The sequence below is a fragment of the Coturnix japonica genome, chromosome 1 (genome assembly GCF_001577835.2).
Source record: "Coturnix japonica isolate 7356 chromosome 1, Coturnix japonica 2.1, whole genome shotgun sequence".
Lineage (NCBI taxonomy): Eukaryota > Metazoa > Chordata > Aves > Galliformes > Phasianidae > Coturnix > Coturnix japonica.
Window position 1 is genome coordinate 71,179,500 of NC_029516.1, and position 21,815 is coordinate 71,201,314.

A 21,815-nucleotide genomic window follows, 5' to 3' on the forward strand; every position below is an offset into this window, starting at 1 on the left:
TCTCCTGTGTGTTCTATCAGCATGTCAATATTATTTCCCTTTAGGACCGGTTCTGTGTTGCCCTTGCTCAAGGCAAGGATGCAAACCAAACCAAACCAAACCTTGCATCGCCATCCCAGAGATGGGATAAACAGCCTCCTGGCTGTTCGCAGCCTTGCTGGAACCCTCTGTGGAACAGTCGGAGCTGCCCCAGGTGTGGGAGTGCTGTGGTGCCTTTGTCTGGTGCATATCAGAACAGGCTGGTTGTGGATGCCCCGTCCTTGGAGGTGTTCAAGACCAGGTTGGACGGGGCCCTGGGCAACCTGATCTAGTAAATGTGTATGTTTGGTGGCCCTGCCAGGCAGGGGGGTTGGAACTACATGATCCTTGAGGTCCCTTCCAACCCGGGTCATTCTGTGATTCTGTGATATCCCACTGCTGGCTCCGGTGGATAAGCAAACAGAGAGCAAAGGGGGGAACAGAGATGCGTGGCTACACCTGAAACAATTCATGGAAGGCTGACTGTGGGTTGTGTGCGTGTTTTTGGGCTTACACACACGAAACAGGAATATCCTTCCAAAACAAAGCATAGCAGTTCAACCTCAGGCTGCGGCACAGAGATAACGGCAGAAAACATTGAGGCGGTGCGTGATGCGTTTCGGCACCAGCTCCTCAACTCTGCCGTGTCCAACTCATGGTGTGCCGTGAACCCTTCGTTCTTAGCGCCGAAGCGGCGCCGCCCCGACACACGGTTCGGCTCCGGGCCCGTCCCGCGCGGGGGCGGGCGGGGAGCTCGGCGTCTCGCCGCCCTCTTTCCTGCCGCCGAGCTGCTGCTCTCGCCGCTGCCTCCGGCAGGAAGTTGGAGTCGGGCTGGTTTCACTCCGGCTGGGGCTGGGCTGCGTCGTTGCCTTCTCTGCGAGCCGGGACCCCGCTATGGGGACGTAGCGGGGCGCGGAGCCATGCGCGGGCTGGCGCTGCCCCGCGGCTCGCTGGGGACGGTAAGTCACTCAGAAGGGGATCCGCCGCACCCCGAGCTCGGGACGGGGCTGCGGAGGGGGCGAGCTGGTGGCTGTCGGTTTCGGATTCGTAGCCGGGCGATCCCTCCGCTGTAGGGTCGCTGCGGGGATTCGTAGCCCACCGCCGCCCACCGGGGGCTCGTGTCCCCCCTCGGCAGCGCCCCGCAGCGGCCATTTTCTGTCGCTGAGGGCTGCGGGGGTCGCCGGCCGGGAGGTCCGTTCCGAGCTCTGGCGTTTCCGGGATTTATCCCTGAGTCAGGGAACGGGCTGTTGGATTTACAGGAACGCGTGTCGGCTTCCCACACGCCGTTAACTCCCGAGGCACCGCGGGACGCTCCAGTTCGCGAGGCTGCCGCTGCCCCGGGGCGCCGGTGGAGCTCCGCGGTCAGGCAGCCCGACCCGGTGTCTGTGAGCGCTGCTGCTGTGTCCGCTGTGCCGCCCTGTGCGGGGCAAGAGGCGGCTGTGCCCGAGCTCTGCAGCTGGGGGGGCATTACAAAGCGAGTTGGTTGGTTAATTTCCTTCTTGGCTCTCTTGGATCCAGTTTCTACGTCTTTCTCAATTCGGCTGGCTGGCTGGCCTTCAACTTCTTGCCTTAAAATTAAATTAAATTAACTGAATTCTGGCGTAGGATTTGCAAGTTCAAACCACTTATCCCTGAAAACCCGATTATTTCAGTGACAGACGCCTGCATGTGACTGCTTTACATTCGCAGTGCCGGCCAGTTGTTGGTGTGCCATCACGGAGCTGTGATTGCTCAGCCCAAAGCTGCCTTCTTCCAGTTCTGATTCTGCTGGTGAAAGCTTTGGGCAGCCAGTTACAACCTGGGGCTGCCGAGCACTTCACCCCTTCACCTGGCTGCAGAGCACTGGCATCTCAAGTTGGGATCTGTGAACTGTAGAGGTAGCTTGTGTATGGGTTTTAAAGCAGCAAACCTGAAAAAGTGCATTTCTGTCCCAGTGACAGCAGTACGTGTATTATGTGCTATATATATATGTAATGTTATTGATGCTGTTAGCAACAAAATGCACAAAAGGCATTGAACTCCTTAATATGTCACCTTGTCCTCAGTTACACAGTGTGGTGGAGGAAGAGTGCTCCTTAGTAGGATGACTTTTCTTTTTCAGGGAATTCTTTCCCTCCTACTCACATTTGGTCCAAGTTAACTTGGTAATTACACCGCATGCTCATTACAGATAGTTTATGCCTTTCACTTGTATGTTTCTTGTTTTTCCTTTGGAAGACATAGGGAATAGCCATCCTGTTTCATCTTCCCTGTGGTGTTCGTGATTTTGGGACCTACTTCTCAGCTTCTTCTTTGACAGAGTGGCGTTTTTTAGTCATTTTCTCTTGTAGCAGCTGTTCTGTAGCTCCGATCATTGTCATTTCTGGGTTAACTCACATTCCAAGGACTGGGGACCAGCCCAATAGTCTCGGTTCCAAGCAGAGGGTCCTTATGGATTTGCACGTAACAGCACACGCTGTTTTGTTCTCAAGTCCTAAGTTCCTAAGAATTCACAGCATCTGCTTGGATTTCTGATTGCATTGTCCATCCAAGTTCATTCCATTTGCATCTGCTTATTAATGCAATTTTAATTTCTATTTTTGATGACTGTCAACTTCCTGCCAAATGAAGCATGCTGTTACCTGGGCTTGTGCCAATCTGTATTATGTGGTAATTTCAGTTCTCACAAGCAATCGGTATTGCCGGTTTGGATGGCTTTATTTTTTAAGTTATAGGTTTTCCTTGAACTAGCCTTACTATTTGAGGTAAAAACAATGTTGTCATATACCTCCTTCTTGTCCATGTCTTCGGTCATCCCAAGGCAGCTTTGCTTTGCTTTTATTTGGGGGACAGAGCACGATATTCTGTGTTATGGTCTTGGCCTTGTGCCTATGCTTCCTTGGCATGCCTGGAAATCCAGCCTTGTGAACCTGAGAACAGAAAGAGGATCTTGAAGCAACATCACTCCGTTTTTCTATTAAATAGAGGCTGTCAGTTCTAAGGAATTGGATTCAGCATGTGGCAATTACTTGACTGCTAAAGAAAATCCACCTAGTGAATCACTGATACAGGGACCTGAGCTTGGCCCCAGGGCAGCTGCTGTCTCAAAATTAAAGCCCTGGGAAGGGAAGTGTGAACGGGGAGGCCCCCACTGGGACAGTGCTCTGATCTGAGGTGTGTGGCTGCACCCTCAGGGTCAGGCTGCTGGGTGATGGTTGTGTGTGCGTGCTCAGGATGCAGTCTCCTGGTTTTAGACAAGGCCCAAAATGCAGTGTTCCACCATCTGATCTTCATAAAGCAGAGGATTATGTATAATAGTAGCTAATGAATCCTCCTTGTGACCTTTCCAGGTTTTTGTGAGCAATGAGAAAAGCTTCCTGTAAATGTTGCTTTAATATACATTTCTCAATGCTTAAAGCAGAAGTGCTGGTTTCCCGTGCATCTTTGTACATCAAACTAAAAACCTCTAAAAACCTCAAAGAAAGAGCTTTTGCTAATGGCTGAAGCAATCACACAAGAACGGTGATGCTGCACCCTGATTTCTTTGGAGTCTCCTCACTCTTATTCTCTTCCCAACTCCTAGAGCTGCTAATTTGTGTGATTCACTGTTGTATCAACTGGAGCTGTCAGCCAATAAGTTGCTTGGAAGGCATGGGAAGGAGCTAGGATTGCTTCCCAGGTGAAGAGCGTGCATGCGTGGCTGTCACCTGGAGGAGCAGAACGGCTTGAGGAAGTTGTGCATGTTTTCACCTGCGGTTATTACGTTGATTTCTGCGTCAGTTTCAGAATTGAAGCCTTGAGTTTCTACTGACTCGTTTTTCCTGGGCAGCACCCGCTAGCTAAAACCATGAATCACCGATGTGCACAGTGTGGTTTGGTGGTTTGAGTTATCATTCGGTTCGGTAATCCAGGCTGTCCATTTTTCTGAGCAATGCTGATTTTTGGGCACTTGTTTGTTCTCCTGGCAAGTGAGATTAGAGCAGAGAGTTGAATGTCCAGCAGCGGAAAACCACTCGTTTCAGTTGTAGAGGACCTGTAAACTCAACCTGCCGCCTAGATTTGAGGCTTCCTTGCTTGATAATTTCATGTATTTCCTGAACTCTTTATTGTGGGTGTAAACAAGTGTAACTGCTCAGTGGTCTGGGAGTTGCTTAAGATGGTGGTGGGTTGTTTTTTTACTTTTAAAGGGCTGAATCATTGGTTGTGAGTCATCTGTGGTCTGACACACTCTGATCCTCAGATTTTGATCAGTAATAACGAATGTACTAATTCTGGTTTGGTTACACTTACTGATGTGCTTTCACTTAATCTGAATGATTGCAAACACCTTTCCTGTTTTCCTTTCTGGAGATGTATGTGACTAATCTTGCATCTGTTTTTGGCACGATCTTTGATGCTTCCCTTTGTTGTTTATATTACTGGCTTGTTTGACTTTTGGACTAGCTGTATATATTCCCTTGCTGGAAGATGCATCATTGGCTGAAGGGCCAGTTTTTTATTGCTCCTATCAGACCATCTGTGTGAACGATCTTTTACCCGTTTCCCCACAGACAGTCAATCTTGTGAGGCTGCTGGAACAAATGTTATTTCTTACTTAATTTTGGAATGTTTGCATTTATCCTGCGGTCAGCTAATCAAGCCTGAAATGACAGCTATTTAAATATGTGATTTTAAAAATTCTTTTATTTTTAAACTTGTTACTATTTTAGCAGCTGGTGTCTTCAGTATGTCTGATGTGTGACAAAGAGCTCTGAAATCCTTGGGGGAAAAAAATGAGTTATTGCTTTGTTAGAGTCGCCAAGCCCTATCCTTCTTAAGGTTTTAAACGTGTTAACTTTCTCCTCCAAAGCTTTAATTTTGGGACAGAAACAGGGTAGCGTGGGGCTGTCATAGCCATTTCATTTTGCATATCCTCTCTGAAGATTGCAACCACAAAGCTGGTATCAGCGTTGTGGTTTACCCTTACTGGTTTGCTCTTCTTTTGCTACAGCCCTCGTAGCCAAAAGTAAAAAAAAAAAAGGCAAAAAGAGATCTGTGTAGTTGGGCAGCAAGGTACCTTATTGACTGCAAAAATGAAAGCTGGGAACACACTGCAACGCAATGTAGAGAAGTTAGTATAACAAAGCTCAGTGTGCAGTTCTATGGGCAGGAGAGATGGTATTCCTTTTCATGTTGATGTTGTTTAATTTTTGATTGTCTGAATACAGGGTCTATTTTTTCTCTTGGACCTGCAGTCTGAGGACTTGTTCATGTGTTGTGCTGAGTCTGCCCACATTCTCATGCGCAGGGTCTTTGGCTGATGACTCATCTGTTCTGTGGTCCTAGCAGGATGCAGACCTTTTGGCCATGACACAAACAGAACATTTCTCAATTCTGCTGCTGGGAACGGTGTCCATTTGCAATTCAAGCTGTTCGTTAACCCTTTGTTCTGCTCTTCCTTCCAGTGCATACATGCACACATCATACTGCAGTCAAGGCAGTCATTTATATTGTTAAAATAAATAATATCAATAACATAATAATCTATAGCTAAAGTAATTCTAATTAAATTAGAATTGAATACCCTACTGTGATATCATCCTGTGCCTTTTTATTCCAGACTTGCCATCTGGTTTTCTTATTCAGTTGTCCTGCAGGTACTGGATGCATTCTTCTCTCTGGAACTGTTTCTAGATTGACTTATTCTTTTCCTTAATGAAAACATTCCTTTGCTCTTGGTTAATTTTCTTGCAAGCTGCAGCATCTTCAAGGCGTTCCATCTATATGTTGTACATCACCAAAAATATTTGCTCTGTGTACAGCTAGCTTGTATTAATAGATATGACAGGCATGGCTCCCTCTAATACTGAGCACTGCTGAAGTCAGCTGTGCAGTCTGCCAGGAGATGAGAGATTCTCTAACATTTTTCTTTCTTTTTCTCCCTTTCCCTGTTTGCTGTTTGCAGGTTATCTTAACATTTGTCTGTGTGCTGATGGAGGAATCAGTAGGAATTGCTCCAGTGCCATATATGCTGCGACTCCGTCGGGTAACTTTGGATGGAAGAGATCCCTTTAACCTCTTAAGGAGAGAAAAGAGGCAGGTGCAGTGTCAGCTTGGACAATACCGACATCCCAAAGGGACCCACTGCTGCATGAGGTGCCATGCAGGTACAGTTCAGTAGAATAAGTGCATTACTTTTCACCTCAGTTGCATTCCCTTGTCCCGTGCTCTCATTCTATCTTGTTCTATAGTGACGTCAGTGCTCCGTTTCCTTGACAGGGAATTCTTTCTTCCTGTCTCTTTTCCTGGACTGTCAGTCTCCTCTATGCTGGTGAGAAGATATATGCTCAGTCCTTTCCCTGTAGATTCCAGGGTTTCTTTGAGGATTCAGTGACTTCAATCCTCCCCAAGACAACACATGTATCTTCCTGTCAGATCTCTCTTAAGCTGTTTTTGTTGCAGGTACCTACAAGTCAAAAGACTGTGAACGGCCTGATCTGGCCCCTGTCTGTCTTCCCTGTCCTAATGGCACATTCACAGCTGTTGACAACATCATGGAAAAATGCTTCCGGTGTACACGGTGCCGTACAGGTGAGTTATCTGTGGGCCCTGGGGAAAACTGGTGGTAGTAGTAGCTGAGGGTCTGGGAAAAAAAAGTGTGTAGATTAGGGGCTAATAACAACTGTTGTCATAACAGTGGTCTCAGCTGAAGGTAGAGTTGGTTCAGTCACTTTTCATTCCTTTCCTCAGAATTGCGGCAGATAGAAGTGACCCCATGCACCCTAAAGCAGGATACCGTGTGTGGCTGTCGGAAGAATCAATATCAGTTTGGCCAGGCTGATTTCTTCCAGTGTAAGAACTGCAGTCCGTGTGTTAATGGAATTATTGCTAACTGTAAGTATAGCATGGGTATACAGATATATCTACTGGCAGATGCCATTAAGATAGATGTTAGCATCCCTCTCCTTGCTTTCTACTGTGGTGCAGCAGCTTGCCCTTAAGCGATTTCAGCTTTGGGACAACTCTGTTTTGCTTGCCTGCTTTCCTGAGGAAGACTGTAACTTTTTTGCATGCCTTGCAATCAATCCCTGTTTTTTTGTTACAAGTTCTACCTTAATTGTGTGTTCTCTTGTGTTGGCTATCATGATATATTTGCTACTTAATTTCAGTAGCTCTGCCTTCCTTGGATGTACTGATGTAAGATCTTTATGTTTGAATGCAGATTACCTACTTACTTTCCTTTTACTTTTTTTTTGTCTTTCACTGGGTATTTTTCTGTATGCTCATTGCATTTCCCTTGCTAACTGGTCTATGTACTGTACGTATAAAGGCTGACAACACCACTGTTTTCAGTGTCCAGCTGAGCTGCTTGTCAGTCAGATGCCGAACCATCACAGTATATCATGCAGTGTCTTGATGTAATACTGAAGTATACCCACTGGGATTTCATCACCATCACTGTCATGTGGGGATGGTGCAGATGTCTAAAAGAACGAGCCATGTTAGCTATGTCAAGCTGTCTCCTTTCCAGTGGGGGATCAGAGATGTTAACCCCATTCTGTTTGCCACCCTCCAGTTTGTCCTGAAGTCTAATTCTGCTCGTGTCCTTTAAATGCTCTTTACCTTGCTTTACTAAAGTAATCCCCTCTTCCTCGTAAATTCTGCTTCTCCTGTCCCCTTTCTGTCTCCTTGTTAAATGCATTCCCTGTGGTGTGTAGTGAATTCTGTTAGTTTTTGTGCTTACACCTGCCCTCAAGGATCATCATCATACACTGTCCTTGAATGACTTCCTTCCCTCATCTGATCTTCGTCCTGTCCCTCACATGTAACAGAATGTATGCTGCTTATTCTAATGCCTTTTTACCTCTCTTTTTTAATGTTGTCCTTCCTTCACTACTCTTGCCTGCTCTTTTTTAATTTCAGCATCTGTGCTGTGGCTTGCTTAAAAGCAATAGGTCTTCAATTTCTCACCCTGTACACTCATAGAACAGATCACAAGTGTGAATATGTGTGTCCCATCGCTTGAAGTGATTTCTCCCTACCCTGGACTGACTTCCTCAGCAGTCCCAGCTGCTCAGAGACCACTTCTTCCTCATTTTTGCCTAATGTAATTTCCCCTTCCTGTCACACTTGAACTGGAGTGACTTTCCCCATTCTGCGCTGAAACTATTCTTATCCATCAGACCCATCTCAGATGCAGTCTTCTTTTTTAACCTTTCCCAACCTCTGCAGAGGTGTCTGACCTACCAGAACAGTGATGCCCTCACCTTTATTATTTTTTTCTTCTTCCCCAGCCCCAAGTAATCTGAATCTTCTTTCCTTTCTCCAATAACAGTTCTTCAGGCTCAAAGAGGAATAATCTCCCACCTGTCTTGGAATGAATTTTTCCCCTTTCTGTTTCTTTGTTGTCCAGATTTTGGCAAGAGTTTCTTCTTTTCTCTGCAGGTTCAAAGGACAGAGATGCAATTTGCAAGTGTAAGCCTATGTTCTTCATGACGCTTAATAACCTTTGCAAGCATTGCAACAGGTGGGCTGTTTTTCTTTTTCTCTGTGTGACTGTATGTTGAACAGGACAGAGAACTGACTCAAGTTCCACAAGGGGAGGGAATTTTTCTCAAGGTTCTGTCCATCTTCATTTTACAAGGTTCTGGCTTTCTGGAGCAATTAGTATTGTCCTTCATTGCAGCCCTCTCTGATCGAGGACCACAGTCATTAGGCACACTTCCTTGCTGTGCTTTGCAGGCTCCTCTGGACTTGTTCTAGGATTGTTGCAAATGTCTGGTGTTGCATTTGCTGCATGCTCACATTTCTGATTTACTTTCAGCTGTGTTGGAGAAGAATGCCTGCAGTGCAGTAGCCCAGTGACTACCTCACCGAATTCATCTCAGCCGAGTGAGTACTGGGGGAACCTCGAGGATAATGGGATCTTTTCAGTGCAAACTTGTTTTGTTGACATTATCTGTCAACACCTTGCTGTCTCTAGTGTTTCAAGTCATTATTCATTACTCATCACCATTTGCATGTGCTCCCTTGTTCTTCTTTCTCAGGTACCTAAGTACTTACCTGTTCCCCTCTCAGTCTCTCACTCATTCACCTTCTCCCTTTTGTCCAGATGGGAACCTTGTTCTTGGCATCATTGTGGCGATATTTGTGGTTATCTGTGTCGTCTACATTGTAAATAAAGCAGTGAAGATGGTTCAGAAAAATGGGATAGCCTCTCCTTTCTACTTGTGTGGTGAGTATAGCAGCATATGCTGTGATACTGATTGTGATATACATCACTCAGCTGTGTGAATGTATGCATACATACGCATATGAGGGAAACAGTGGGATCCATTACACTGCTCTGATCCAAGGCTAGAGGGAATGTGAAAACTCAACAGCCAAGCTTGGTGCACTTCCTGCAACTCTGCTTCTGTGCTGTGACTGGAAGTGCATGTGAGCTCGTTTCTGGCAGATGAGAGTTTGCTGTAAAAACCTTTTGAGGTCAGGATTATGAATAGCTGCTTTCCTGTTTTCTCTGGGAAGAGAGGAAGTGAAAATAATTTTTGTTTTCTTTCTTTCTCATTCAAGTATCTTTGCCAGAGACAAGCAAGGAGCCAGTATCTGAGGTGAGCAAAAAGATGATTGTAAGAGTTTCCATTCCTCTTTCAACCACATTAACCTGGGATCCAGAGTAAAGTTGTTCCCCATGAGCTGTTTTCAGGCCTTAGGTTTTCAAAAAAGCTGAATAATAGGGCTGTTGAGTTAAAAAATCTTTCATTGTAGCAGGTGGAGCCATTAAAATCTTACTTCCATTTTGCTAGGAGGTGCTTTTCAAGCTCCTGGCTTTGTGTTCTTTTCTTTCTGGATGCATTGTTTTTTTCAGACAACTAATCCTTAATCCCATTGTCCTTTTATATATTCCAAGATGAGAAAATGTAGATAATTTTATTTCACTTCAGAACTTCAACCCATAATGTTCTTAGTCCAGCTTTACAGCATTTCATCAGCTGTGTTGTTGATTAGCAATTAAGAGCAATAGTCAAAGTAGGGTTTCCATAGTGTTACAAAGAAGGTTGATGAGGGAAGTGGCCTTTGGGACTTCTAGAATGGTGATGGGTTGGGATTCCAGGCTTTCTTTATGTCAAAAGAAGAATGAAATTCCTTGTGAAATAGGCTTTTGATGCCTTCTGCTTAAACAAGAGATACAGGAAAAAATCAAACTTCACCATCTGCTTTCAACCTGTCTTTGCTACGTTTTCTTTGAGAAAGCTGGTGATTCCTTGTAATAGGAGTACTGTGCTGCTGTGGGTGATTCTGAACTAAGACGTTGTCTCTTTCAGGTTGAGGCGAAAGGGAGTGCAATTACTGTCCTTCCCGAGATCCAAAAAGAAAAAGAACTGCTAGTGAATGCAGCACCACCATCTGCACCTCTGCTACAAAGTTCACATGAGCTGCCAGACTGCATCAGAACTGCCAGGAAGAGGCAGCTTCCAGACAGTAGGTGTAACTCCGGTATCCCTCCCTAGGGATATCTGATTATGCAGATATGGCTGGGAGGATGGATGAGATCTTACCAGGTGTGCTTGCCTTGTGTACGCGCATGCATACTTCATGCACAGCACAGCACAAAGCCTGGCCAGCATCTCTGAGCCTACAAGTCCTTCAACAAGCAGGGGTTGGACTTGATGATCTCTAGAGGTCCCTTCCAACCCCTATAATTCTGTGATTCCTGTTGCCCATTTCTGCAGTCCCAAGACATGTTCCCCTTGAGTCTGCAGAGCCCTGATTCTCACACTTCATTCCTTCTCTTCTTTCAGATCCTGCTGTTCTCTACACTGTAGTGGATCACGTACCGCCGTCTCGATGGAAAGAGTTTATGAGGCGTCTGGGTTTGACTGACTATGATCTGGAGCGAATTGAGATGGAGCATCGACGTTTACGAGAGGCCCAGTATGAAATGGTCAGACTCTGGAAACTGCAGATGGGCCACGCTGCAACTGTGGAGCACATCAGCTGCGTTCTCAACCAAATGGAGCTGAGTGGCTGCAGTGAAGCTATTCAAGAGGCTTTGCTAAACCAGAACTCTCATCAACCTTGCAGTTTCCACAGCCATCTTTGATCTTTCCCCTTGCTGTGATTGGTGAGAGAGGATCGTAACTCCATTTCTTGTCTTCCTTTTCCCATTCCTTCCTACCTTTCTAACCCTCCTTAAGGGGGTTTATAGCAGCAGAGTATCCTGGAGGTTTGATTCATAACCGCCGTGTTAGTTCAACTCCTTTTAAGCCAAGAGAAACCTCTTCAACAACTCCTTTCCCGAAGAGGGAAAGCACCTCATAAAGGAAGTGATCTGTGGACTCTGATCGAGATGAAAACAGGAGCTCAGAGTGACGTGATAGCTCAGCTACTCTGCAGACAAGCGGTTGCTGAAGCAGGTGCTTTGCTCACCATGTGACAGGCTAACTGGTAGGGTGACTTGGTTGAACTGGCAGTTCAAATGCTAAAATACTTGCTCACTTTTTGCAGATCTAATTTTCTGCAATATCGGATACTTAAACCGGCTCACATTGCAGCCATTTGATTGCGAAATCTGACTCGAGGGAAGCTGTGAGAGGACATGCCCACAACCAGCACGTTACTTCTGGGAGCAGCAGAGAATCGCTCCCTTTTGATATCAGCAAGTTATCAAAGTGCTGCACCTTCAGCCCTCTTCCTATGGCAGAAATGGCAGAGATTCAGAAGGGGTGGCTCAGGGAGAAACAGGAGGGCATTATCCTTTCCACGCTCCCATTTCTCTCTGGTTCATTAGGAACAAGGATTCTGAGCCAGCGGGTCAGATGAAAGGGTTGGTGCTTTTTCTAAAGTTTCTTTTGCGTGTAGAAACCGTGTAAGACAGCATTAACAAAACACACGCCTGTATGTTTGTCCTAGTGCAGAGTGGAAAAGAATGCACGTGTCTGGGTGGGTGAGGAGGTACCTTTGTACCTGGCAGTGAGTGTCCCTGCAAATCCGTGCTTGCACACAGGTTGGTAGGCTTGTGTCTGCTTGCCTGTCTCTCCCTGAATAATGATTCACTGAATCTGACGTAGCTGCAAATGGGACTGCGTATACGTTCATTAATATGAGTCATTTGTTAGCAGCTGTTGGATAACTTCACACTACTTTCTGGACTCCATTGTGTATGTGCTACTTCGGTGTAAGAACCATCTGATTCCATCTACAAGCTCACACCGGGGTTTTCTCACGGCTGTTACCCTGAGTGAAGCAGAAGTAGCAAAAAGCAATTAGCCTGCATCAGGTGCAGGTCCACATGTTTGTGAATGTGGATTTTGTTTTAGAATCTGTCATCCTTTGACTAGAGAGAACCTTTCTACTGTAAATACACTAAGTGCTCCAAATTAAAGTTCATATTTTTAACTCGGCCTCCATTCTGCTTTTGTCTGTATCAGCTTCACTTCTTCGACTGTGGGTGGGGGCAGAGGGTGGAGAATGACTTCCAGAAGTGGGAAGGGTGGGCTGGAAGTGAGCTGGGATGTTGCTCTGGTCAAAAAGGTGTGTGTTAAAAAGAATAAACATTAGTCCCTTAGGACACAGGCAGCTGTGAGGGCAGGACCTAGGACTGAAAGCAAATCCAGCTGCAAGTCATTTCACACAGTTGAGAGTCCAATGGGATGCCTACGTGTTGAATTCTGAAACAACACGCAAGCATTTGGAGGTTTAACAAGGATAAAAATATATAAAAGAATAATAATAATTACACTTTAATGTTACTCCTGCTGAAGTATGTTTTTACCCGGGTTATCCAAGGAAGCAACACACCGTACTCAGTAAGTTCCTCCTGTCACATGGAAATGAAATACCATTGCATTTCACTGGCCAATGAAATGCTTAAAAAATCAGTGCATAGAAACTGAACGGCAAAGTTTTGTTACCATTAAGCCAGGTATTCTTTATTAGTGGCGCTGGGGATATTTCCACCATAAGTGCTTCAAAGATTACATGATTCAGAGTCCATTATATTTCCACAGATAGTACATATTCATCAATTACACATGAGACAATTAACACATACACACGCCTATCTCAGGTAGTGATTTATGAGGTTTCCAGTCTTCTATTCCATGGTCTCTTCTATCCCACGGTCTCTTCTCCCGCCTGGTGACCGTTCAGCATCACGACACCCAACCCACAGCCTTTTGCTTCATGCAGCGCTTTTCCTCGCTCGCCCTCTAGACGTGTTTAGAAGTAACTTACAGTAAATACTTCCAATCAGAAGCAGCTCTGATCTTCGACAGCCACCTTAAGGAAGGTGGGATTTTTCCTCCGTGTTTCCCCTCCCGGTCCCCGTCCCCTCACAGCTCCCCCTTCCCGCCGCCATTGGTAGGTCCCGGCTGCCCGCGGTGCGTGCCGGGAAGCGTTGCGGTGGGGCCCCGCTGAGGTGCGGGCGGCTCTTTGCTCCCGCCATGGCGCTCAACAAGTCGATGCACTCACGCAACCGCTACAAGGACAAGCCGCCCGACTTCGCCTACCTGGCCGGCAAGTACCCCGAGTTCCGGCAGCACGTACACACCACACTGGCCGGCAGGGTGAGGTAGGAGGCCGGGGCGGAGGGGGGGCGGGTTTCCGAGCCGGGCCCCAAGGTAACGCCTGTTTGTGTTTCAGCCTGAACTTCAAGGACCCCGAGGCGGTGAGAGCCCTGACGTGTACCCTTCTGAAGGAGGATTTTGGGCTCACCATTGACATCCCCCTGGAAAGGCTCATCCCGACCGTCCCCTTGAGGCTGAACTACATCCACTGGGTGGAGGATCTCATTGGCCATCAGGGTGCTGACAAGGGAGTGCTCAGGCGGGGCATTGACATAGGTACTTACCGCGGGCTGGTTATAGGGCCAAGTGTTTAATTAGCCCGTTACTTACAGCTAATGAACTCAACTCAGTAGTTTTGAGGAAAGAAAATGTGTGGGAAGTTAGTTGTATTTTTTTCTCTGTCTTCTAAGTTACTGTCTTCTGAGTTATGTTAGTGTTTTAGATGTATGCATGAGAGCTTGTGAGTTGCATAGTAACTCTTTCTTGGGATCCTTTGGTAAATTACTTCTTCTGTGGCTTGTGTTTTAACCCAGCAAGCAGCTGAACACCGTGCAGCCCTTTGCTCACTCCCCCTTGTTGTGGAATGGGGAGGAGAATTGGGGGATAAAAGGCAGAACTCAGGCTGAGATAAAAAGTGTTCACTAGGCCAGAAAAGGAAAATAGAACAGTAATTACAGTAACAATTAAATGTGCATATACACGCACATGCAAAGCAAGTAAGACCGAGTTCTTTCTCTGTATAAAACATTGTCATATGTGGGAAAATTGCTGAAGAAGTTGATAATTCAGTAGCAAACGTATGCTAGCAAGGAGTGTGGTGCTCCCTATTCATAGTGCATCTTTCACAGTACCATATTTTAAATTACTTCTTAAAATGATTTGCTAAAGAACTGAATAATGGATGATTGTTGGGCAGTGATTTCTTGAGATTAATTCTTTTTGTTTAAAGTGCATGACTGCTGTGTATAACGCTAGAGACTTATTTTGCTTTCTTCATATGCTTTTCACACTGCAGGGACAGGGGCATCATGTATATACCCATTACTTGGATCAACGTTGAATGGCTGGTATTTTCTTGCAACAGAAGTGGATGATATGTGCTTCAATTATGCCAAGAAGAACGTGGAACAGAATAACTTGTCTGATCTTATAAAAGGTATGATATAATAGGCAATTTAGTAGCATACAGATGTTGTGACCTGTTTTTTTTTTGCCATATTCAAGTGGCATATCAGAACCAGTACTCCTGCTAATACGTGCTCCGTTGTTTTTACTGGCAGAGTGTTTGCTATGGTCCATGTGCCCTTAAAGCAAAAAGTTACAGCTTGTACAGAATGGCAACTATGGAAAAAGAGCTACTCATCTGAAAGTTAAACTGAATCCTAGGGAGCTTTTCTCTCTCCATGTTTCATTCTGTTACCGAAGCATTTCTTATAGTCCTGCTGTTTCTGCTGCTGGGAGACATGGAGTATTCCCCTCAAATAATGTGTGTGACACTAATACGTATACTTTGTACAGAGTCAATTCTTACTCTTCATTTCTGAATGATGTCTTAACAGTGCTTGTGGTAGTAGCAGAGTGTGAGGCTTTATCTGTGGAGGAGCTTGGAAAAATGTCAGTGAGGGTTTTATAGAGTTTTGGAGTATCATTTTTTCCCCTGTCCCTTTCAGTCTTGAAGATCCAGATCTTGATGTGGAGAACAATGTCTTTATTCTCTAACTGCTGCCATCATAGGATTCTTAGTGCTGTGGTGCTGTTACACTTTACAGGAAATACCTCCAGCATAGGAAGATGTCTCAGGTGTAGCTGTAGTGCCTACAGTGATAAGCTAAATGATAAGTAAATGACTGACTGCTGTTGGGCAGAGCAGCAGGTCAGGGAGTGCCACTATGGGTACTTGTAGCCGGCAGCTTCCTGGAATTGATCCACCCTGTGACTTCTTAATTCCCGGGTCTGAAGCGTTTATCTGGAGCTGATTATGCTGCTGTAACCAGTTACTATTTTAGCAACACCCATTTTGGAGTTTGATTGTAAGTAGTAGCAAAAAATTACCTGATGTTCTGAGTTGGCGCGTATATTTTATTGGAATAGGATGATTGCCAAAATTTGTTCTTCCTTGCATTTTTTTTTTAATCAATACCCCATATGTAACAGTAGGATAAGCCACTTTCCTTTTGTAAATTTGAACTATGAAAGCTTTTACATTCATAGTTGCAGCAGAGAACTTAGTGCAGTTAATTGTAGATTTAAAGACACGTGTCTTCCACTACTACTGTGGATATACTTATAAGCTGTTTGTATGCTACTCCTTAACTTTTATTTGCATGCTGTGTTATGCTTTTTGTTGTTGAATATGTTGCCAAGGAAGTTTTATATTGTTTCAAGAAATGCAGAAGTGAAAATCACATGTTTGATAAAATATGACACTCCTTACTGACTGAATCTGTCTTTTCTGTTAGTGGTTAAGGTACCACAGAAGACTCTTCTTATGGATGCACTGAAAGAAGAATCTGAGATAGTTTATGACTTCTGCATGTGCAACCCTCCTTTTTTTGCCAACCAATTGGAAGCAAAGGTAAGCTAGCAAACTAAAAGTTGCATGTACTTATTCCAGTATTCACTGAGTGGGAGGGTATCAACAATTAAATATCTTCACTTTGGGAAAATTCAGTGGAAAATCCCCCAATGATTACAAAATAGCATTGAAGTTTTCTTTTTCTGCACCCCTCTGCTCCAAAACAAATATTGAAAAGCTTGAAACCGCTATCCTGTCTGAAGATTTTATCCTATCACAAGATTTTGTTGTCTTTGAGAATTGCTTTAGAAAGTAGATTGCTACTAAATCAGAAATTCAGTGCTCTTTATATAGGCTTATTTGAATGTATTTTTACCTTATTATCCATTATTGCCCTGCCAGGCAGGGGGGTTGAACTTCATGATTTTTGAGGTCCCTTCCAACCCAGGTCATTCTATGATTCTATCCATGGTGGCAGTGTGGAGAAGGACAGAGGCTGTGTCTTTTGCTATCGACTGAAAATTGAATTTAGGTATAGTTTAAAAGTAATCCATTTTAAAAAACAATTAAAAATATTAATTAATCTCAAATAATCTTTCTTATCCAGGGAGTAAATTCTCGAAACCCACGGCGCCCTCCTCCGAGTTCTGTAAATACAGGAGGGATCACTGAAATCATGGCTGAGGGGGGAGAGCTAGAGTTTGTCAAGAGAATTATTCACGATAGCTTACAACTGAAAAAGAGGTTACGGTAAGTGCTTTCTTTGGGTTTAATGTTGACCTGATTCTCTGTCTGAAATAATGTGGAAGTGATATTTTAGTAAAGAATGTAGCTGTGGTCCAGTGTTTAGTTCAGTTGCTTAATCTCAATTTATATAAAATCAATTGCTCCTGAGCATCTAACGATTACAAGTCATTAGGCTCCCCTATATTTTCTCCCCTGTACTTTCTGCCTATATTTAAAGGCAGAAAGTAAAAAAGCCCCTACCAGTGGCACTTGTAGCTTGCAGCTGAATTAGCACTTGTACCTGCTAAAGGTGGACATCATTTATTGTTAGGTTCTTCTGGAATAGGAGGATGTATGTCATCTCCTAGTAATCTGTTTGTTATCTGGAAGCTTTTCTCTTTTCCTGGTTGAATTTTAGAAACAAGGTTTGGCAACAGTACCAAAGGGCATGAGTAGTAAACTGTTAATAGAGAGGACTGAGACTCCCTTTGGCCAGCAGGCTTTCATGGCTTATTCTACCTCCTCTTCCCTTCTTCTTCAACTAGGAGTTGAAGGTTTGGTATTTAGTAGGTTTGTGGAAGTGTGTTTTAGTTTTGCCAGGAATGTTGTGATTTCACGTAAGCATTGCTCTGTGAAATTCTTTATATTGTACTATGCGGAAAATCAACTTAACTGCAGTTTTAAGGAATGGTTATTTAACAGAGGGTAACAGAAGTTGAGAAGTAAGTTAAATGAAGAATGGAAGTGTATTCCTTGGAGATACTAAAGATGAGAAGCTAAGTGAAAGATTAGCTCCAGCTAAATGAATTTCTTTTCTTTGGAGGTGGAAGAGTGCTCCTGTTTTATTTCTCATATGATAATGGGAACCTGGATAATGGGTGATGAATGAGCAGAAGTGGCGATCAGTAGGGCAGCCTGTAAAGCACGTATGCTTGTCAGTAACTGAATATTTCTTCTTATGCTGATTTTGCTCCAGGGAAAGTCACAGATTATTGTAAGGAGTGATACCTGACATGTTATTAAGGTCACTTCATGAGACGTGATTCCTGCTCATTCAGATGCTCTTTCAGTATTAGTATCATCATATTTTCTGAGAACACATTCTCCTCTCGTCTGTCCTTGCTGCTTTCCTGTTTCATGTTGTACTGTGTTATAGTCCCCTGTTTAAGACAAATTTTGTTCTTTTTGTTTTGTTTTTGAATTTGCTAATGTTCATGCAGATCTCTGATTCAGGTTGTTCTTTGTGTTAGTTTTCCTTTTCCCTTGATCCGTATTTGTAAAAACTCTTTGTTGTGTATTGCCTGCAGGTGGTACAGTTGTATGCTGGGGAAGAAATGCAGTTTAGCACCTTTGAAAGAGGAACTTAAAATCCAGGGGGTAAGTTTTATATACAGTCCTTACATGTTCTGTGTATGTTGAATTCGGTATAAACTTTTACACACTTTCTTCCCTGTGCTGTGTTGTTTGCACCTCATTAAAATAAGAGAAATCCTTGTAAACCTCGTATGGAAGAGCTGAGGTTTCCTTTTGTATTCTTGGGACTACCAATTCCGTTTGGATTAGTTTGGTAATCACAATTGCAGTAGATCTGGGGTTATGTTTGTTTTAACCCAGCACGTATTATGTGGTGCTTCAGATTAGAATATGGCATTCATGTTCTAAAAATTCAATTGATTATTGGAATTTTGATAGATATAGGAACTTAAAGGTAGGAAAAAAAATTTAGAATAGAGATTTTCCTCTGTCTATCTCTTTGTCTCATCTCTGTCTCTTTCCATGCCCTTCTCTCTCTCTTTCTCTCTTGCGTGTGTGCTCTGTTTTAGGCAGTACTCAAAAGTTACACTTCTCTGTTTGTTTGATTTTTGCTGTGTAGGCCTGGGGCTTATGCTGTGGAGCTGATGGTAGTTCAGAGTGAACTGGGATGGTTGGTGGTTATCCTGGACTGTATATAGCACATCCTTAATACCATACGTAAATACTGTACAACATTCACAACATGCATGTATGGAATGACTATATAATGCTAACATTGGGTCTGAGTTTTATGTTTAAGTGTTATTTATTTATTTATCAGAGATACAAATGTGCTCGGAAAAATGACCCTGCTTATTTTCCCAGTGATCCATTGCCTTGGTTCTGTGTTCCTTTGATTTAGCATTCAAGTGTGGAACAGGAGCAGGTTCCGAACAGGGAAAAAGAATGTGCTTTTTGCAGTGGCAGAATGCAGATATGTCCTGGATCAGTGCATGTAAAGGGTAGTGTTTCTGAACCTGGAGTCCTCAAAGTGGTAGATAACATGGTAGATAGAGATAGGAAATTTCAGCCACTGTTACCAGCCTTGGCACTGAACAGCTTAATGTGTCACTAACAACTATGAGCTACGTCAGAAGGAATTTCCATTCCTGATTTGAAGAAATAACTATCCTAGCTCTTGTTGTTTAAAAATGTCTGTAGTAAAGCTGTGTTATTTATTAATGCTAAACAAAATTTCATATTGCTACTTCACATAGGTTCCTAAAGTTACGCACACGGAATTCTGTCAAGGACGTACTATGAGATGGGCACTGGCGTGGAGTTTCTATGATGATGTACAAGTACCTGTAAGTACCTTAGCTTTTGTATGTCTGTTCCTCTTATTTGAGGAAGAGCCTAATGAGCTGTAAGTACAACAGCTGAGAAAGGAGCTGATCTCTATCGGAAAGGGATGTTGATGGAGTGGGCTGTGTGGACAGTGGGTTTTGTTAATTGGCTCCCAGTCTTTTGGAATTGTTACCTGTTGTCCTTGTACTGGGAGGGAAAAAGAAGCCTGAATGTATTTCCTGTGGGTTTTAGTGAAAGTATGGATCACTTGTTAGTTCAGAAAGTGTATGTAGGATATTAGAAATTTGGGTTAGATTTAAAATTTTCCCCTGATAATTTGATTTTAGTTTTCATGTAGATTCTTGTTACCAAATAAATATGAATATGTTTTTGCTGCTTTAGACCCAAGTATATAATAGAATGGCTTGGGTTGGAAAGGACCCCAAGGATCATCAAGTTCTAACACCCCTGCCACTGGTTCTAACAGCCCTACCACTGCTGGTTCAGTTCCAGCTGTGCCTTGACCTTCCTAATCCCCTCTCTGCAAATCCAGACAGCAGCCCTGTATTCCTCCCAGGTGATACAATGTTGCTTCCAGTACCATGCTTGTCCTTTTCCTTCAGTTTGACCAGTAGGTCTTTACCAAGCCATGCTGGTTTCCTGTGTTCTCTGCCTGCTTATTCTGAGGGATGGAGAGCTCTTGCACTCTCAGAAAGGCATCTTTAAAGAGTAGCCAGCTTTGTTCCACTCCTTTGTCTCTATCTTCTCAGGAGACCTCATCCAACAATTCCTTAAACAGGCTGAAGTTTGCTCTCCTGAAGTTCAGGGTCCTGACTCCATTCTTTGCCAGGCCTGTGTTCCTTGAGATCATGTACTCAACCTTATCTGATAACTCTTTGGAGTAAAGCGAAGCATAGGTTATGTCAGCAACTATTTAATGGTTTAGATACACTGTTAATCCGTAGGTATTGTGTGTACAGAAGTCATCCCACTAATACTGCATAGCATTGTGTTTTTTTTGGTGTTACACTGCTTTTGTTTCTTCTTTTAGTCACCTCCCTCTAAGAGAAGAAAACTAGAAAAACCTCGAAAGCCAATTACATTTACAGTCTTGGCTTCTACAGTCAAGGAATTATCCATCAAAGCTGCAGCGATGGGCTGGGATGCTGTAGAAGGCATTGCTGTTGTTAGAGCCTGGATAGAGAAGATTCTCGCTGATTTGAAGGTAAAATATTAAGTGTAGGTGTTACAGTATCCTACTTAAAAGTGTGTGAATGAATAATTTGCAAGTTCTATTGTCTTCTTCAATAGGTTCAGCATAAGCGTGTTCCATGTGGGAAAGATGAATTGAGCTTGTTTGTGACTGCCATTGAGAACTCCTGGGTGCATCTGAGGAGAAAGAAACGAGAGAGGGTAAGGCAACTACGAGAACTTCCTCGAGCTTCTGATGATGTGCCGCAAGCAATGGAAGAGGAAAAAAACAGCCAGAACAGCGTCAGCAAGAGTTTGGACTGTGAAAAATCCAAGACTGAAGACTCTGAAACTGAGCTTGTGGCACCCGATGAGGATGTCCACTTGACTGCAGATGATGAGCTAAGGGAAGAATCAGCTACCAAAGAATTTAGTGAGCATATGGAAGAGGAGGAGACAGAAGCACAGCAGGCAGAAGCATCATTTAACGAAGGTTCCAGTAGTGCAAAGCTGGGACCTCTGCCTTCAGAGGAAGCCAGCAATCTAACAGCTGAAAAAGGACAAAGTCCCAAAGAAACCGGTAGATGTTTCCTCTTCAAGTGTTTAATGAATGTGAAGAAAGAAGGAAGTGATGTTTTAGTAGAAATGCACTGGGTTGAAGGACAGAACAGAGACTTAATGAACCAGCTGTGCACATACCTGCGGAATCAAGTTCTTCGGTTGGTTGCTAGTTAGCCCTTTATCTCACTTTGGTAAAAACAAGTCTTCAAGTTTTATAAGCTATTTTTTGATGGCTTGAATGGTTAGCAAAATAAGATTTCATTAGTAAAATGAAAATTAAAGCTCTTTTTAATGTTAAATAGCATTTCTTAAGGCTGCAGGGAATACATGAAGTATGACTTCTCATTCAGTGAAGGACAGGGAAGTAATATATCTTGTTTTGTAGATATAAAACTACACATCGCAGTGAGACACATCAATGCTGTGACCATTTCAAGTAACAACAGCGCTCTTTTTTTTCCCTCTTCTCTATTGTAATGGATTTATATATTGTTACTATGTAGACGAGTACTTGAATGAAATATTTTCTCCAGTATTTTTCATACAAACACAGGAAAATGGTCTGCCTTGGGAGTTGCCTTCTGTGCAACTATTGAGTCCTCAGCCGGGGTGTGATTAGCCTTTGACCTACAGGGTAACAAGATGGATACAATCCTTTAAGTGCTGACTTATTAAAGAAGGAAACATTCATTTCTGTA

General features: G+C 43.7%; 2 protein-coding genes across 2 annotated transcripts; both read left to right on the top strand.

Moving 5' to 3' along the window:
• The first annotated feature begins 497 nt into the window (after positions 1-497).
• Positions 498-12,373, top strand: TNFRSF1A (TNF receptor superfamily member 1A). The gene is made up of 10 exons (XM_015874548.2): positions 498-977; positions 5,942-6,143; positions 6,439-6,567; positions 6,727-6,870; positions 8,422-8,503; positions 8,801-8,868; positions 9,089-9,211; positions 9,550-9,587; positions 10,302-10,458; positions 10,779-12,373. Exons 1-10 carry the CDS (start codon positions 939-941, stop codon positions 11,078-11,080), a joined length of 1,284 nt encoding a protein of 427 aa, XP_015730034.2. The 5' UTR covers positions 498-938; the 3' UTR covers positions 11,081-12,373.
• Positions 12,374-13,324: 951 nt separating this feature from the next.
• Positions 13,325-21,807, top strand: METTL16 (methyltransferase like 16). The gene is made up of 9 exons (XM_015874632.2): positions 13,325-13,549; positions 13,621-13,820; positions 14,560-14,700; positions 16,004-16,119; positions 16,667-16,809; positions 18,093-18,162; positions 19,296-19,385; positions 20,417-20,590; positions 20,677-21,807. The coding sequence occupies exons 1-9, from the start codon at positions 13,422-13,424 to the stop codon at positions 21,289-21,291; spliced, it is 1,677 nt and encodes a 558-aa protein (XP_015730118.1). The 5' UTR covers positions 13,325-13,421; the 3' UTR covers positions 21,292-21,807.
• Positions 21,808-21,815: the final 8 nt, after the last annotated feature.

What these genes read in the sequence shown, in the direction of transcription:
- TNFRSF1A (XM_015874548.2), top strand. Translation starts at nt 939, where the DNA reads ATGCGCGGGCTGGCGCTGCCCCGCGGCTCGCTGGGGACG. An exon ending in CTTTGCAAGCATTGCAACAG is followed by an intron (nt 8,504 to 8,800) that starts GTGGGCTGTTTT and finishes ATTTACTTTCAG; the next exon opens with CTGTGTTGGAGAAGAATGCC. An exon ending in ACCGAATTCATCTCAGCCGA is followed by an intron (nt 8,869 to 9,088) that starts GTGAGTACTGGG and finishes CCTTTTGTCCAG; the next exon opens with ATGGGAACCTTGTTCTTGGC.
- METTL16 (XM_015874632.2), top strand. Translation starts at nt 13,422, where the DNA reads ATGGCGCTCAACAAGTCGATGCACTCACGCAACCGCTACAAGGACAAG. An exon ending in ATGATGATGTACAAGTACCT is followed by an intron (nt 19,386 to 20,416) that starts GTAAGTACCTTA and finishes TTCTTCTTTTAG; the next exon opens with TCACCTCCCTCTAAGAGAAG. An exon ending in AGATTCTCGCTGATTTGAAG is followed by an intron (nt 20,591 to 20,676) that starts GTAAAATATTAA and finishes CTTCTTCAATAG; the next exon opens with GTTCAGCATAAGCGTGTTCC.